This window comes from Belonocnema kinseyi, chromosome 9 (assembly GCF_010883055.1).
Source record: "Belonocnema kinseyi isolate 2016_QV_RU_SX_M_011 chromosome 9, B_treatae_v1, whole genome shotgun sequence".
NCBI classification, from domain to species: Eukaryota; Metazoa; Arthropoda; class Insecta; order Hymenoptera; family Cynipidae; genus Belonocnema; species Belonocnema kinseyi.
In genome coordinates, this window is record NC_046665.1 from 31,797,769 (window position 1) to 31,815,266 (window position 17,498).

A 17,498-nucleotide genomic window follows, 5' to 3' on the forward strand; every position below is an offset into this window, starting at 1 on the left:
CGCGCAACTCAGTCATTTACAGCGTCTCCTACTATATTCACACGGACATAGCCCTGTCATAGTATTGGACCGCATCTCGTTTCAGATCTGGGATCACTGCTATGAAGGTGAGTATTTGCATTCGCCATTTTCGAACCATGGAGTAGAGCGAGTATGTATAAAACGTGTGCATCAAACGCGAGAATTGAAGCTTGACTGTGATCAAATTAGTTTTTGATATAAATAAACAATAATTTTAATTTCTTTATAGACGTGCTAGGAAACGTGGGAATAAATGTTTTTCTTTCGGAGTGTTCTGAAATGGGGTGTGGAAGCTGTAATTGTGAAGACCACATACAGCCTACACAGAGGTGCTTATTAAACGTAAGTAAATAACATATTTATTTAAATTAACATAGAAAAAGTATATTAGACTAAGGAAAACTAATGTAGAGACGTTATTTCGCGTATTTAGGTTCCAATTGCAAATTTATATGAAGTTAAGCATAACCTAACTTTAGACTGTATAACAAGTGCATTGTACGATGTACAAAAAATGAGTGTACCACTTTGTAAATACTTTTGCCTATATTAGCTTTACTCGGTCTGACATACTTTTTCTATGTTAACTTAAATAAATAAGTTATTTACTTACGTGTAATAAGCACATGTGTAGGCTGTATGTGGTATTCACAATTGCAGCTTCCCAACCCCATTTCAGAACACTCCGAAAGAAAAATATTTGTTCACACGCTTCCTAGCACGTTTAAAAACAAATTCAAACTATTATTTATTAATAGAAAAAGCTAAATTTATCATAGTGGAGCTTTAATTCTCGCGTTTAATGCACACGTTTTATACACACTCCCTCTATTACATGGACCGAAAATGGCGGGTGCACATATCCGTCTATTTAGGTGCTCTACTCGGGTGTACTAGGAGCCGTTCCGCGACGCTAGGTGGGTGTTGAGCTTCGCTCGGGTGAACTGTTCACTGATCACTCGAGTGAAGAATGGGGGTCATTCGACGGGAGACTATTTCACCCACTGAAACTAGGTAGGTGGAAGTAATTGAACAGTGGAATTGGAGGGCAGAAGTGGCGGGAATCACAAGTGTAGTAGCAGACTAAATTTTAGTATCATCACTTTCCACTATTATTAGAAGTGGGACGACGGTCGTGGGGGCTAAAGCGTAGGCTTTGGACCCACTCCTTCGGCTTGCGCGTTCGATTCCCGCCTCGCACTCTGAAAGAGTCTCGGTAGCCCATGCGGTGAACACTAGCCTATCAAGGGAGTTGTTCATCTCCGGAGAGTCGTGGGACCGGTATCTCTAGAGAAAAAGGTTTTCTCTAAGTACTTAAGGCTGTTGCTCTTGGTGGTTCGGAACCCACCTTAAACTGTAGGTCCCCCTTCCACCACCAAGTAAGTGTGTGGAGGGTGTGTAAAGGAATAGAGAAGATGTAAGAAAAATGTAAACCCTTAGGGGACACATTAGAAGCTTCCATTCCACTTTCCACTATTATTGAACACATCAGTATTTGTAATAACAATGGCCTCGTTACTGCAGCAGCAATTAAAATCGTCTTATCCTGTTCTTGTATTTTTTAAACTTTTGTGTAACGTAACCTCAAGTATCTTTCACTAAACATTACGCGCCAAAAATACACCCGAAGCACACTCGAAACTGTTCATTCTACCGCTCCCCTTCCACTTCACCATAGTGAATTCCTCCAGACTTTTTTACTTCACCCACCAATTCACCCGGGTGGTCGCCTGGAACGCACCCTAGGTGAGTGTTGGGCTTCACTCGGGTGAACCTTTCAGTGATCACTCGGGTGAAGAGTGCGGGTCATTCGACGGGTGACTATTTCACCCACTAAAACTAGGTAGGTGGAAGTAATTAAACAGTGGAATTGGCGGGCAGAAGTGGCGGGAATGAAAAGTGTAGTAACAGACTAAATTTTAGTATCTTCATCACTTTCCACTATTATTGAACACACCACTGTTTGTAATAACAATGGCCCCGTTACTGCAGCAGAAATTAAAATAGTCTTATCCTGTTCTTGTATTTTTTAAACTTATGTGTAACGTAACCTCAATCACCGTTCACTAAACATTACGCGCCAAAAATACACCCGAAGCACACTCGAAACCGTTTATTCTACCGTTCCCCTTCCACTTCACCCTAGTAAACTCCGCCCACTTCTTTACTTCACCCACCAATTCACCCAGGTGGACGCCTGGAATGCATCCCTGGGGACTGGGCTCCTGCCGAAACACCTGTTCTCGCAGGAAATTTCCCAGGATTTCGCAGGAAACGGCCCCAAATTAGTCGGATAGCTGAATAGCTGTTGTAGGATGGCGATCGACCACTCAAAATTTAGACCAAAATTCACGGTAATTTACCGCTTTTTTCAGTTATTTAAATTTTAAAACTCAAACCTTCAGATTTAAACAGTTTATAATTTAAAGTACCCTAGACAAAAATCCAAATAAACGAAACTATTAATCGAATCCAGTTTAGATCAGGCAGATTCTACGCTTAAAGTCGGAGAAGATCTCGTGGACGAAATAAGTGGGGTTTAGAGGAAATTAAGCGATGCGTATTTTTCCGATCTAAAAAAAATGACTGCGAAGTTATGTGCTTGTAGCAAAAATTCACCACATGCATCCGCCTAAAATTTTGTTTTACCCAATCTAATCGAAACTCTCCTAAGTTGTAGTGTTCATGGTCCTGTTTTAATTCTCTAAAGGGGATGTTCTAATACAACGGGTTGTCAAGATGTGGGAGGTTCATTCTTTTTCAGGTTTTACCCTACTCGCTTATTTGCAATCATTCCTAACTTCTATTGCGCTTGTCCGATTTAGCTTTTATATGCATTTTTGGAAAGGGCTATTTTATAAAGTCGACAATGAAAAAAAAAAAACATTTAGTATACATAAATTAATTTTACCTTGATTTTTACATTATAAACTGTTTTTTGAGTACTTCTCTAAATCTGACACTTTTTATTTTCCTTAAAATGATTATACAAGTTAGCTTGTTTCTTTCCCTGCATAATTATATCCTAGACGGAAAATTGGATGGGAAGATTTATTTGTCGTACAGAAGGTCTTAAGGCGCTTCCTCATGCTACATTTTTAGCCCGTGTATTACAAATTACAACTTTTCCCTTAAATTTATGAATTTTTGAAGACATATTTTAGCCACCCAATCCCAATAGCTAAAAACCCCCCAAAAAGGGGTTTTTAGAAAGATCTTCTGGTTCTTGTTTTTCTCTAATTAATTTATTGAGAAATAAAAAATGATTAAAACATTCAGGGATTTAATTTTCATATTCTGCATTAGGTGCATTAAATAACGATGAGACGATTAAAAATGGAAGGAAATCGGTTATCCGGTTCAATTTCTGTTGAGAGTTTTCGTAATTTCTGCTCTTTTGTCAGGTTTTACGACAAAAAATGCTAAAAGAAATATGCTGCGTCAAGAATTCAGAAATTCTTTTTCCAGAATTTTCAACCAGAAACTCTGCATTCATAGACATTCATAATTTTTCTCTCATTTCTTGTACTATTTTGTTTCAAACAAGATATTTACATTTTTAACCAAAGAAATTAATGATCAACTCAACGGATAAAGCTCAAAACATTAATTTTCAACAAAACAATCCCACATTCAACTAAATAGTTGAATAGTCAACCAAAAAGATAATATGTTAACCAGTAAGATTTATTTATTAAAAAAAAGACAAATTTTCAAATAAAAAGTGTAAATTTCTATATTAAAAAAAAAATTTCAACAAAAAATGGAATAGTTAAATTTTTTTTCTAATCAAGATTAATATTCTTTAAAAACTAAGAATTTGCAACAAAATATATACTTCTTCAACAAAATTCTTAAAACTTTGAAGCCAAAAAGTCAAAACGGTTGAATTTTGAACCTAAAATTATAATATTTTACAAAAAAGTTCATTTTCTACCAAATAGTTAAATTTTCAAATGCATAGTTTTACATTCAACTAAAATGTTGACATTCCTACCAAAATAGTTAAATTATGAATAAAAAGTATGAATTAAGGAAAAAGTTTATTTGCTACCATATATTTTTATTTCCTACCAATGTTATATATTTTCGAGACAAAAAAACAAATTCTCAACAAAACGTTGGATACTTGATATTTCGACAAAAAACCAGTCCAATTCAGCCAAAAATTCGATCTTCACGAAACCGAATTTATTATAACAAGAGTTCAACATTCAAACAAATAGTTGAGTTTAAAAAAAAGATAAATAGATTTAACCAAAAAGAATTGCTTAACCAATAAGATCTATTTACTACCAAAAAGACAAATTTTCAACAAAACACATGTATTTTCAACGATATAGGGAAACCGGTGCAGATAAGTAGCAACACCAGGGCAGGCTAGGTAGAGAGAAGCACGGAAGAACAACAGGTAGCAGGGTGGGGTAGTAGAGTTACGAATGATGTTACGCACCTTACATCAGTTTGATGGGCGATGAGAACTCAGACGAGAAAGTGCTTGGTAAACCGAAGCGTGAGGAAACAAGGGGAAAATACAGAAAAACAGTAGAAAGGGAGAGATTAAGGGCCTAGAGTTTTGGGTCAATAAAGAAGTTCGTTAATAGGAAAAGGGATAGGGCGGCGAGAGCAAGTAGTAGAAGATGTACATAATGCCACCGGGAAGTAACAAATTGGAGCGGGTGATAAAGAATAGGGGGAAGACGAACAAAAAGTTGAAAGCAGAGGGCAAATAGAAGAAGAAAATTTACAGTTGAGCGACGTGCGAAAAATGATGTTATAAGTAGTGGGGATATATCGACGGGTGAGTGGAAGAACGTAGTGTCTGATTTGTGTTTCAAGAGACGTCGTGTCTCACCACGGTTCCAATACATGTCGTATCTAGCTTGTGGTTGAACAGTCGTAGTATTTCGCTCGCAGATTAAAAGACGTCATATCTCGTTGACCGTCTAAGATACGTCGTGCCTTTCTCCCGGTTCAAAAAACGTCGTATCTCGTTCACTTTTCAGAAGACGTCTTACATCACCAGCTGTTTACGAGGCGTCGTATCTAAGTTAAGATTAGTAACTTATTTGATCGAAAATTTGTACCACATTTCAAATTAGTACTCCTTTAATAAGAGCGTTACTAATAAGGTTTTATTAATGAAAATTAAGTGATTTTTTTGTGTGTAATTTTGTGTCTGTTCTGTGTTAAAAAAGAGTAAATGTACTCAAAGTTATACGTATTTAAAGAAAGGTCAAAGTATTAAAAAGATTCGTTTGCAAGACACACATACATACTCACTCACTCAGTTACTTACGAAAGCTACCTAACAGTGTTCAGCAGCCTTAACAAAATTTAAATATTATGGAAAAATTACATAAACAAATGTATTCTAAATGAGAGCCTCGAAAAATTTATAACATTTTTTCTGGTGAACAATCTCTCGTTTTGTATTGGATAACCAATTTCTTGATTTATTTTATATAATTATCTTCATTTATATATAAGTAATGTTACAATTACACACCAGGTACTTAAAATAGAAAAAAAAAATATATATATATATATATAGCGCTCCAACTGGGCGCCGTAGTTAACCAACCTGGACACTTGGATGCATAATAGTTACTTGAAAAGGAGAAAAAAATAGCGTGAATTTCGAGCTGGACTCCGTAATCGGCCACTATGTAAAGTTATAGCCATAGGGTTTTCAGGAATATATTTTGTATCTCATTTTGGCAGATTTTCTTCATTGCCAGCAACATAATTAATTATAAATAATTATTTATAAATATTTTATAAGTTATTTTTCAAATAAACTATATTGTGCCGTTTTATTGGTAATTTGATACAGTCTGGAAAATTATAAATTTGTGAGATACATCCCTTGAACTGCGAACGAGATACGACGCCTCATAAGCAGCGGGCGATGTATGACGATTGTACGACATGTATTGGAGCCATGGTGAGATACGACGTCTCTTGAAACAAAAATCAGACACTACGTTCTTCTACTTACCCGCGGATATTAAGAAAAGTTGGAGAAACGGTTAGAAAAGGTAAAGAAAGAAATTAGAATGGAAATAGCCGAGCTTAAGAGAGAAATTAGGAAATTTTAAGAAGGCAGGAAAAACTATAAAAAAAGGTGCAGACGCTCGAGTAAAGATTATAAACGCAAGAATAGCCTAATAAAAAGATAGAGGAACTGAAAGCTTTAATAAAAAACAATAGAAAGCTCAAAGAGGGAGTTTGGAGGTGGGGCGAGTGGAAATGGGGAGAAGAAAAGACTGATAAAAATAGAACAAAGAATAGAAAAGAAAGAGAAAGAGGATATAAAAAGAAACATAATGATAAAGGACCTACGAGTAGAGGGAAAAGAGCTGGAGGAAGGAGTGGGAAAGTACTAAAAAGGAGTGATGCTAGGGTAGAGATAGAGAAACTTGGAAATGTAGGAAGGAAAGATCGAAGAAAGGAGAGAATAGTACTGGTTAAATTAAAAAAATGGGAACATAAGAAGGAAGTGAGGACAAAGAAGAGGTTGTTATGTGCAAGCCCGGAGAGAATAGAGGATGATTTGGCGTGAGTAGAAAGGAAGATGCAGTATAATTGAAAAAATGAAAGGAAAATAGCGGAAACTAGGAGAGAAAGGAACGGGAGATATAGAAAAAAGAAATAGTAGGAAACAAGAAGACACGAGAAACGAAATTAGGGAAGATTGGAGGATATGCTACTGGAATATAGCAGGCTCGGAAAGAAAGAATAGGGAGTTTATGAGAAATTTGACACAATGGGATGTAGTAGTAATAGCAGGTTCGAAATGCAAAGAGAAAGCATAAAAAAAGGTAGAGATTGGGAGTAATGGCGATGGGAGTGAGGAACCGGTGTATGGCAAAGAAGGATAGCAAAGAGATGAAGGAACAAAAAAAAGGAGTAATAGTAGAAAAGATAAATACGTGTATGTAAGTGAACGGTGATATGCAGGAGAAATCAGAAGGTTTAAGAGCACTTATGGAAGAAAATAATCTACAGATTGGGCTTTTAATAGAAGGACATTTTAATGCGAGAACAGGAGATAGAGGAGGAAGGGAATACGGCGAAGAGCGAGGAAGAAAATCCAAAGATACTGAATGGAGAGGAAAATAAATTGTTTAAGAGCGTAGAGTAGATTGGATGGTTTATCTTAGAGTGAAATGTAAACGAAGAGATAAAAATAATGATTAGAGGGATAAAATAAATATTAGAGTGCACAAGCAAAAAAGAAGTTAGTGAAAGAGGGGATAGAAGTGGATGGGATCAGGAATGTAAACAGAAGAAGGAAATAAAAAGGAAATTAAGGAAACGGAGAAAAGGCACAAATAGTATAGAAAAATATAGGAGAATAAAGAAGGAGTATACTGAGATGTGTGCTAAAAAAAGGGAAGAAAAATAAAAGATTTGAAGAAGAGGCGAAGAAGTCTAGTACAAAATAAGTGTTTGGAATTTGATAAATAGAGAGAGAGAGAGAGAGAGAGAGAAGAAAAAGGAAAAGAGTTAACGAGGATATTGAGATGGTGGAATGAAAACATATTTTATGGAATTACTTCGAGGGGTAGAGACAAAAGTTAGAAAAGGAGGAAAATATAGTAGGCAAATATATGAGGAGGAAATTACAAGAGAGGAAACAGTCGAAGTATTATGTATAATGAAATACAGAAAGGCACCTGGTATATATGAGATTCCAAATAAAGTATGAAAAGATGAGGGGACAGGATTAAAAGAATGGGCTTGGATAATGTCCAATAGCATATGGAGAGGAGAGGGGTGGCCAGAGTTATGGAAAGAATATTTGTGACTGTTTTATCGGAGAGGTTAAACAAAAGAGTTGATGCAAAAAGAGAGAGAACCTCCAAATCAGGCAAGGTTTAGAAAAGAGATGAGGGTCATGAACAATATATATGTTCTGAACTATCTAGTGAATAAGAAGATTAAAATGGAGAAAGGGACAATGATAGAAATATTCGTGGACCTAAAGGCGGCGTTTGACTCATTAGATCGATACAAGATAGAAAAAGTTATAGAGAAAAAGGGGATAAGAGAGGGATTAATAAAGAGAGTATCGAAAATTTTTAGGGAGACAAAAAAGTAAGGCAAATGTAGGAGAACAAGTAGAGATAGTAGATACAGTAGAGAAATACTTAAATGGAAATAAGTTGTATTTAAATGTAGAAAAGGAAAAGATAATGAGTTTCAGAAGAGGAGGGGGAAGAAAGAAAGAATGCACGGGGAGATGGAAGGGAATGAAGTTGGAAGAAGTAAAAGATTTTTAATATTTGGGATATACCTTGCAAACAAATGAAGATCATAGAGCTCATATTAGAGAAAGGATAAAAAAGCATCAGGGGTAAGGAGACAGATATGGGGAATAGAAAAAAGAACGTAAAAAAAAATTGGAGAAGTTGGATATGGATATTGATACGCTGGTATGGCCGATATTAGTTTATGGAGCAGAGATATGGGGATGGAAAAAAAGGAGAATGAAGAGTATACAAGAAATGTATATAAGGTGAACGCTAGGGGTAGACTGGAGGACGCCGAGATATATGGTGCGATAAGAAGTACAGAGTGATAAATTAAGTACTAGAGCGAGAAAGAGGGCATGGCAATTTGAGACGAAGCTGAGTGAGGGAAAGCGAGGCTGGTTAGCGAGAAAGTATTTGATGGAGGTACAATGGAAGTTGGCAAGAGAATGTGGTAAAGATGCTAGGGGCTTTCACGTAAAAAACTGAAAAAATTAGGATATAGGACAAGTGGAAGAAAACGGAAACGTAAACCGAAGTCGCTTAGAATAGAAGAGTAAAGAATTGTCAGTAATAGTTATGCATATGTATGTTCTCGCTCTCTCTCGCTTTCTCTCTCGCTTTTGATCGGTCATTCACTAGCTAGCTAACACGTATTAAATTGTATTAAATAAATGGACGTATTGTAGGAAATCGAGGTCATGTAAACCCTTAGGGGACACATTTTGAATAAAGAAGAGTTAAATAAATTTTATTCGAAACCACGATGTTATAAACCTATGGTGCCCCAGAAAACTAAGCATTAGATTAGATTTTGAAATTAGATTAGACTTTGAATTATGTTTGCTTGGTTCCGAAAATTCCTAAGAATTTATTTTCTGTTGTGGCAGCGCAAGACAGGAATTAAGGGGAGACGGTAACTGTCGCTAAGGCAGAAAGGTTGGTACACCAGGACAAACGGCACGTGAGAAAGGCTAAAAAGAGAGCTGAGCATCAGGGTCCGACTGATATGAGAAATTCGTGAACCATGTATTTTAAGAAAAGTACATCGTCTGGCTTTTGGCCCAGAAAAAGAGCGAGGATACCTGCCGAACTGTTTTCAACGGACTCATTTGAGCCTTTTCATAATTCTTTTAATTAAACTCGATTTTTTGTCGTATTCAAGGATAATTTTAAGAAATTTGGCTATGGATTTGCAGTGAAAAAAAATTCGGACGTCAAGGTTGTAATAAAACACAAGTTCTAGCTTATTCAGAAACATTAGGGCATACAATCAAAGAATTTGTGAGTGACAATGGTCCAAAATTTGACTGTGCCGAGGTCAAAAAAGTTCTTGCTGAAAATGGAATTACACAGAGACTGACAGCGTCATACATGTCCGAGAAAAATGGCGGCAATAAGCGTGAAAATCGCACAATAGTTGAGATGGCAAGAATTTTCGAAGACTCGAATCCTGAAGTTGAAGTTCGAAAAGCTATATGGCAGGTCTTTAGCGTTTCCACAACCACGAACTTCTACTCAGCTGTAAGAGTGAAACGGAATTTTTCGTGCTGAGTGAGGCGACGTTCTAGTGGAAACGAGAGATCTTGCAAATACGTATTTGTGATCAAATTTTGCCATGCTGAAGACCCCTTTTATATGGGCAGAACTAGTGACGTCAGCAATTTACAATCTCAACAGAACCAGAAAATCGTTCATAGAAGGTGTCAGTCACTACGAGATATGGACAGACAAGAAATCTAGAAAAAATTACTTGCACATTATTGGGGGATATTATGAAAACGAACGTTACAGAATCCATGTTCAACTTGAACATAAAGTGATTTTATCACGGGATATTCAATATAAAGAAAAGGTCGACGAATGTGAAGAAAAAGTCAAGTTACCAACCAGAGATGTCGAACACGAAAAACAGAATCAGTTTCAAGAAGAATAACAGTCAAAGATCAACACGGAAGAAAAGCCTGAATTTAGAGAAATCTCGAAAAGCGATGAAGAATATGAAACTAAAGACGAGTAGGAGACTGAAGAAGAGAAAAATTCCAAATTGTCCAATGGACGAACCTTAAGAGATCGATCAAAATTCAAGCAGCCAAAACATTTTGAAGAATTCCCTCTAGCGGCCGAGGAGTGTGTCAACATCACTGACGGCCCAGAAACTTTAGAAGATACCCTAAAAAGCGAGGACAGCATTCAGTGAAAAAAGTCATTGATCGAAAAATAGCCTTATTGAAAGAAAACCGGACCTGGAATTCGACAGATCTTTCTTCAGGTAAGAAGGCGATTCCCTGCAAGTGGGTTTTCCGACTGAAAAAGAATCTTTCAGAGCTGCCAGATCAAGCTAGAAATTTACTCCCACCATACCTATTGTTTTGGAGCCGCAAAACTAAAGGTGCATGATTACCACTGTAAGTTCGTGTGTAAGCCGGAAATGCGCGATTCGAAGTCGATTTTCTCAGGTTTTCTGATGCCTGCTGATTGCCAATCTGAAAGCTTCGGAAAACTTCGGTGGTCTTCTCTTTATGTCTCGATCCCCATTTGAAAGAACTTGGCGATGTTGTTGTTTCTCGTGATTCTTAATTTCATGCATGCGTCGATTTTGAGGTTATGTTTTTCAGGTGTATATAATATGGATATCATTACTATTATAAATATTATTAATGTTAATATTATAAATATAAAATATTATATTAATATATAAATTTATTATTATATAAATAATATTATATAAAAGAAATTTATTGTCCACCAAGTCTAATTTTCTATACTAAAAATTAATGTTTAATCATAGTTAAATTTTCGTCAAAAAATATTGATTTTCTTGTAGTTAAAGAAATTAATTTTTAAACAAAAACAAAAAAAAGTTTTCTACCAAATAGTTGAACTTTCAGAAAACAAAATTTTCTATTAAGTTGATGAATCATCAACAAAAAAAAAATAAATTTTTAATAAAGTAGTTCCACTTTCAACCAGAAAAGTTGAAAAAAAATCGTTAAAATTCTTTGAAATTGCTTTAAATTATTGAAATCATTTAAAATTCCTTGGAATATTTTAGAACATCCTGAAATATTTTAAATCTTTTACAATCTCATACTACATTATTGAAATCAATTGAAAATTCCTTGCAATCTATTAAAATGTCCTTCAATATATTAAATCTTTCGAAATGTCATATTAAATTACCTTTATCAATTGAAAATTCCATGGAAAATTTTTAAATACTATCAAATATTGCAATACCTTCAAAATATTTGGACAAAATTTGACCTTTTTTTAAAGATTTTGAAAGTACTTTGGGATTTTTTCAATATTTTGAACGAATTGAAACATTTGAGAGTATTTAAAAATGTTCCAAGGAATTTCCAATTGATTACGGTAATTTAAAATGAGATTTTGAAAGATTTCATATATTATAGGATGTTTTAATAGATTCCAAGGAATTTGCAATTTATTTCAATAATGTAGTATGAGATTTTAAAAGATTTTAAATATTTTAGGGTATTTATAAAATTGCAAGGAATTTTCAAAAGCTTTGAAAAATTTCAAGAGATTTTAAAGGATTTTAAATATGTTAGGACGTTTTAAAACATTCCAAGAAATTTTCGATTAATTTTATTAATTTAAAGCGAGTTGAATTTATGATTATCTTAAAGAAACAGTCTATCCTCTGGGAATTGATGCAGAACTGAATTCTGAGTTTGTTTATTGCGGAAAACATAGCAAATTTCGCATTTACTTAATGATGACCTTTATTACTGATAATATTAACTGACTTTTCGAAACTTTTTGTTGTAAATTATATCAGGAAATTGATCCAGCTAATTAAAATTTAATTGAACCCTTTTTTCGTAATTCTCGTACTTGCAGTGTTTCTAAAAGGCCTTCACCTCTTAGCAATAAATTGGTCATTCATTGCGAGCAAATGAGATGTTTTAATATCGTATAATGACTGTAGTCACGTGAGTATTCATTATCAACAGGCCATCAATGTTGCGATCAAAATTTTTACGCAACAATAGGTACTTTTCTCTTTTCAGATTCTACGATAAAAAATTTCAAGGAAACTTTTAACTAGCCTTATTAATTTTCTAACAAGAAGAAGAATTTGCAAAGAATTTTATTTTAAACTGAGTAGTTAAGCTTTGAACGCAGAAGTTAAATTTTCCAACAAGAAAGACGAATTTTCAACAAATAAAGATTTTTCAGTCCAGAAAGTGAAGAAATTTCATCTAAATTATTTAACTTTCAAGCCAATGGAGGAATCTTCTGCGAAACGATTGCATGAAATTGCGATTAATGTGGGGACAACTACATTTTAGGCTGGTTAACTTGGCGAATTTTGCTCCGTATTTAAATTTTGTGCTTTGTTTAAAACTAAAAATACCCATTTTTTCTTTAAACCTCCATACTTTTTTACCTAATAGAGAGATTTTTCGTTTTCTTTCTGATTTTGATAGAGTTGATCTTTTTCTTCCCTCTTCTTCTTCTAAAAATAAGAAAAGTCGATTTTATTTCAAACTCACACTTATAGTTTTGGCCATCTTTTTATTTGTAGTTTCATAATTAAGAAATGTACTGAGTTTTATGCATACTAAACTACTTTTGTGGCGAGGAGAATTTTCTTTATAAAATCGAATTTTCTCACTTTTCTCACAAACAGCCATAGGTATAAGAAAATGTTAAGATAAAAGGTTACATATCTAAAAATGTTTTATGAAAAATAACTTTTGCTCTTTTGCGAGCTTTATGTGTGGATAAAAATGGCTCTTATAGCCGACTGTAGCATAAGAAATATTCGCGTTTTTCTAAGTTAAGGTCAAAATGAAAATGTTTGGGTTTGAGTGGGGCATGATACTGGTACCTATAGAGAATTGATTGGGACTATAAACATATCTAGATTGCGATTACAAGAAGGTATATTTCATGTTCGACGGAAAATATAACATTCTTGCTTATGGCACTCGTCAATTTCAGAAGCGTTTTTTTCAGAAGATGGTTTTTCGCAGTTCCAACTTCAAAAATTCTCTGGTGACTCAGTTTTCAATGTGCCCTTATACGTAACTCTACACCGACCTTCAGGGCCCTTTTAATGCGGACGCTCACATATTTTCTATTTGGGGGAAGAATACTAAAAAAATATTTAGACAAATAGGCCATGGGCATGGGAAGAAGCACGTTAATTTAAGAAAGAACTTTCTTACTAATTAAAACAACTATTTTTTCAATGTGTAGCATTCTTATCTATCTGTGTAATATTTTTGGTATACTTAAAGTTCAAACATCTCCATGCCATAAGATGTGTGCGGTGCATCAGAAGAACCTTTGTTATTAATTTGGAATTGATAAAGTAATAAGTAATAATCATACATCACCGGCATGTCATGCCGTCATGCCGTGAACCACATAGTTTGAACAATTATTATTGAATATGTGTTTAATAATAATTTACCGAAAAACGATATCATGTACTTCAATCCAAAGCGTGAAAACTATAGGGAGGCTATTAAAGTTTTTTTTTAACTCTTAGAAGAATAAATCGACTCTCTTTAAAGTTTTATCAAATAATATATAAAATTATAATAGTATCACTTGTACTTGTTAAATGATACTGTGATTAAAGCTTATTAGTTTTAAAAGACTTATTAGAAACTATATTTATCCCTGTAGTATTAATATTTGCATTTTCAATTTCAACAACCATAAAATTTGAACTCAAATTCCCAAACAAAGACAATTCTACAATCTCAAACAATAGGAGACGCTATACCTTGGCTTGATCTGCTTTCGTTTTCGTTGTCAATCGATGAACCCTCCATACTTTACTAAACATCGCTCCAAAAGCAAGAGTGAAACCAATTGATAATATCCATGATCTTGCCTGACAAATTCTTGGATACTCCCAAGGTTCCACAAATCTGCCATCGATACCAAGTAAAAATACGGAGACTAAACACGCTATAACCCCTACTAGCATTATGGTATTACACACTGGATGTGATGACATTATCACTCTGAAAAATGAATAAAAATAGTTAACAGAAGGAAGTATGATATGTACTAAATATATCAAACTTTATATTGGTGTCTCTAAACAAATGTACCTTCTATACCTATTCCAAATGTTAAAAATGATTAACAGTATTGCGATGGCAATTCCGGCGGATGAAACTGTGCACATGCATATAAAGAGAGGCAGAGACACTGTTCGTAAAACATTCTTCACGATAGTTCTATCCTGAGGAATTTTGCCACCAATCCATCGCTCGTGGTCCAACCACGTTAAATTATCAGCCTGGGTATCGTAGTAACCTAATTTTACATATTTTCCATCAATCATCTGCTCGATTTGAGTCAATGCAATTCGATCACCTTGGGAACTGAAGGCAACATATCCCTGCAATCGCAAGTATACAAGAAAATTATTTATTTTAACTACGTTTATATTTTTCAGTATTTCTAAACAATATTATTCGAGAGTCTAAAAACATAGAATACAACTGCATAATATTGTCGTTCAATACAATTATTGCTTACCGACACACCAAGAAATTGTGTGGAATTGATGGCAGAATATATTTCGTCTGCGATTTCCTTGTCTGTGTATGTAAAATTCTTCAAGCTTTTTCCCAACTTATTCAATTTCTCCATTGACTTATTGAATGCTGGAAGTCGAAATTGTTTTACATTATAATTTCAGGATTAAATACATTGGTTTATTCAATCAACAATTGTGTATTAGCAATAGGCCTGAGATTCTTATCCATTCGCCTGTAAAGGTGGGTATTTCAAGTCCGAGCCAAAACGGTTTCAGTTAATAATTATCCAAAAAGGGAAAGAACGACGCTGCTACCCCCACCTGAAAAAAGTTATGTAACCAACTCTCAAGTTTGGCGGTCGCTATCAGTCCCAGGCCCTTCAGAACAGTTGGGGCGAGCAGGTGAAATCCAGAGCGGACACGAAATACCAACCTTTACAGATACTAGTACAGTACTCACTCCTGAAAGCCCGGATTGAGAAAGCACAGAAAAAAACTTCCGTGAACAGCTCCTCGATAGGAGGATGCACGGCATCTTCCACAGAAATGTTGAGGATGAGTAAATGTCCACACGCGGATTAAAGTCTGGTGCAGAGGGTTTCATTTTGGCAAGTCAAAACAATGTCATTTCCACCTTAACATACCGTCGCCCCATTTTGAGGCAAGATATGCCCGATGATAGCTGCAGGGCGTGCCATGCACATCCCGATCATCTAGCACACATACTATCTAGTTGTCCTACTCGTGAAGGAACGACCTACATCCAAAGGCACAATGCGGCACTACGAGTGCTTTATTACCATCTCTGTTACTCTTACGGCATTAACTTTAATATCGCTGCTCTAAATGCTCCTGGGGAAATAGAGTCAATAGTCGAGAATGAGAAGTGCCGCATATACTGAAACTTTATATTCTTGGCAATTGTTTCTGTTGCCCTCAGACCTGCCTCATCACCACATTTGCCCTTCTTACTCTCTCTTTTATATGACCATCCACTCCCCCATTTCTTCGAAAGAGGAAGTCCAGGTACGCAAACTCTTTCACCTCCTGTACCGCTTTTCCCTTCCACTTCCACTCCCTTCCCCCATCTCTCCTACCTCCTTTCCTGAACACCATAACCTTCGACTTATCCGCATTTAACTTTAACCTGTTCTTGTCCAAGTAACGTCTCAACCTCTTTATCATCTCCTTTAAAGCCTCTTCGCTCTTTGCCAACTGACAAAAAGCGTTGGGCTAAGCGGGCCCCCTTGCCTCAACCCCCTATCCATGCAGAATCCCTCAGAGATTCCCTCCCCTTCTCTCACCTTATCTTTCGTCTCCTCATATACCTCCCTTATCCTGTCGATCAGGCCCCTCTTCACTCCCCTCTCTTCCATTACCTCCCACAACCTCCCTCTATCTACCGAAGTGAACGCGCTCTTTAGATCTACAAGAAATGCGTACACTTTGGCACCCTTTTTGATTAGTTCTCTATCCACCACATGTTGCAAGACGTAAATATTGACAATAGTGCTCCTTCTCTCTCTAAAGCCCGCCTGCGTCTCCAGCAATATTCCTTTTCCCTCAACATCCTTTCGCAGCCTATCTGCTAACACCATCGAGTATATTTTCTACGTAGTATTCATGAGTGTAATCCCTCTATAATTTACCTGTCTCCCTATCCCCTTTCTTATGCAGTGGTACGATCAACCCCTCTGTCCACCCTCATGAGAATCCCCCCTCCAGGCTTATTTCACTACCCTCTTCAGCCTCTGCCTTACCTCTTGTGTACCAAACAGCCAGGCTTCGTTCTCTACCCCGGCAATCCCTGCTGCCTTCGATTTTTCAACTTCCCTATCTGCTCCTCTATCTCCTGGTCGTTCAGCTCCCCTTCATCTACCTCTCTGTTTCTTCTAATCCCCTCATCTCTCTTTCGAGTATTTGACCCCTGTAATGAATCCTTGAAAAATTTCCTCCATTCGTCGCTCCCTATTTTCTCACTTATTCCCACTCTACGTTTCCTAAACCTATTAATTATCTTCCACACGTCCCCTTCTGTCTTAACACTTCTCAACTCCTCTTCCAGCTCTTTTTTTCCTGCTCTTTCTTCTTACACATCAACGTAAACTCCTTCCTGATTTCTGCGTACTCCTCCCTTTTTGCGGTTCCTTCCTTCCACTTCCTGTACTTCTTTTTCACCCTGCTCTTCATCATTTTACATTCCCAATTCCACCACGGCTCTACCATTCCTTTCTTATTTTTCCCAAATACCTTCTTTTGCACACAACGTTTCACTTTCTCTTGTAGATCCTCCCATATCTCGTCCACGGATTCCCCCTCAAAGCTTACGTTGCCCAACTGCTCCTGATACTTTTCTATTGCCTCTCTCGTCCATGACAACCTCTCCCCTAACGACCCTTCTTCCCTACCCTGCCTTTCGCTAGCCTAACCCTGTATCCACAAACTCAATGGCTGATGGTCGGATTCCACCCTTCCTTCCACTGCGAACTTCTCTATCTCCTCAAACCCTTGCATATTCATAATCACGTAGTCTATCACCGATACACCCCTCTTACTCACATACGTGGATTCACCCTCTTCGTCCCCTTTTACTACACCATTCGCCAGCCCCACCCTTTATCCTCCATCCAGTCTCTTAGAATCTCCCCCTCTTTATTTATTATTTTATCCTTCGACTTTCTTTC

At 36.2% G+C, this 17,498-nt stretch overlaps 1 protein-coding gene across 9 annotated transcripts in view; it reads right to left on the reverse strand.

Annotated features, from left to right (window-relative positions):
* Nucleotides 1-17,498, reverse strand: part of LOC117179437 (gamma-aminobutyric acid type B receptor subunit 1) — a 144,205-nt gene that overhangs the window by 33,503 nt on the left and 93,204 nt on the right. For all 9 annotated transcript variants that reach the window (XM_033371230.1, XM_033371227.1, XM_033371226.1 and 6 more), the window contains 3 exons: nt 14,814-14,941; nt 14,381-14,673; nt 14,047-14,290 (listed from right to left, as the gene is read on the reverse strand). In XM_033371230.1, coding sequence (XP_033227121.1) covers nt 14,047-14,290; nt 14,381-14,673; nt 14,814-14,941 — 665 coding nt within the window. The remainder of the gene's footprint in view (nt 1-14,046; nt 14,291-14,380; nt 14,674-14,813; nt 14,942-17,498) is intronic.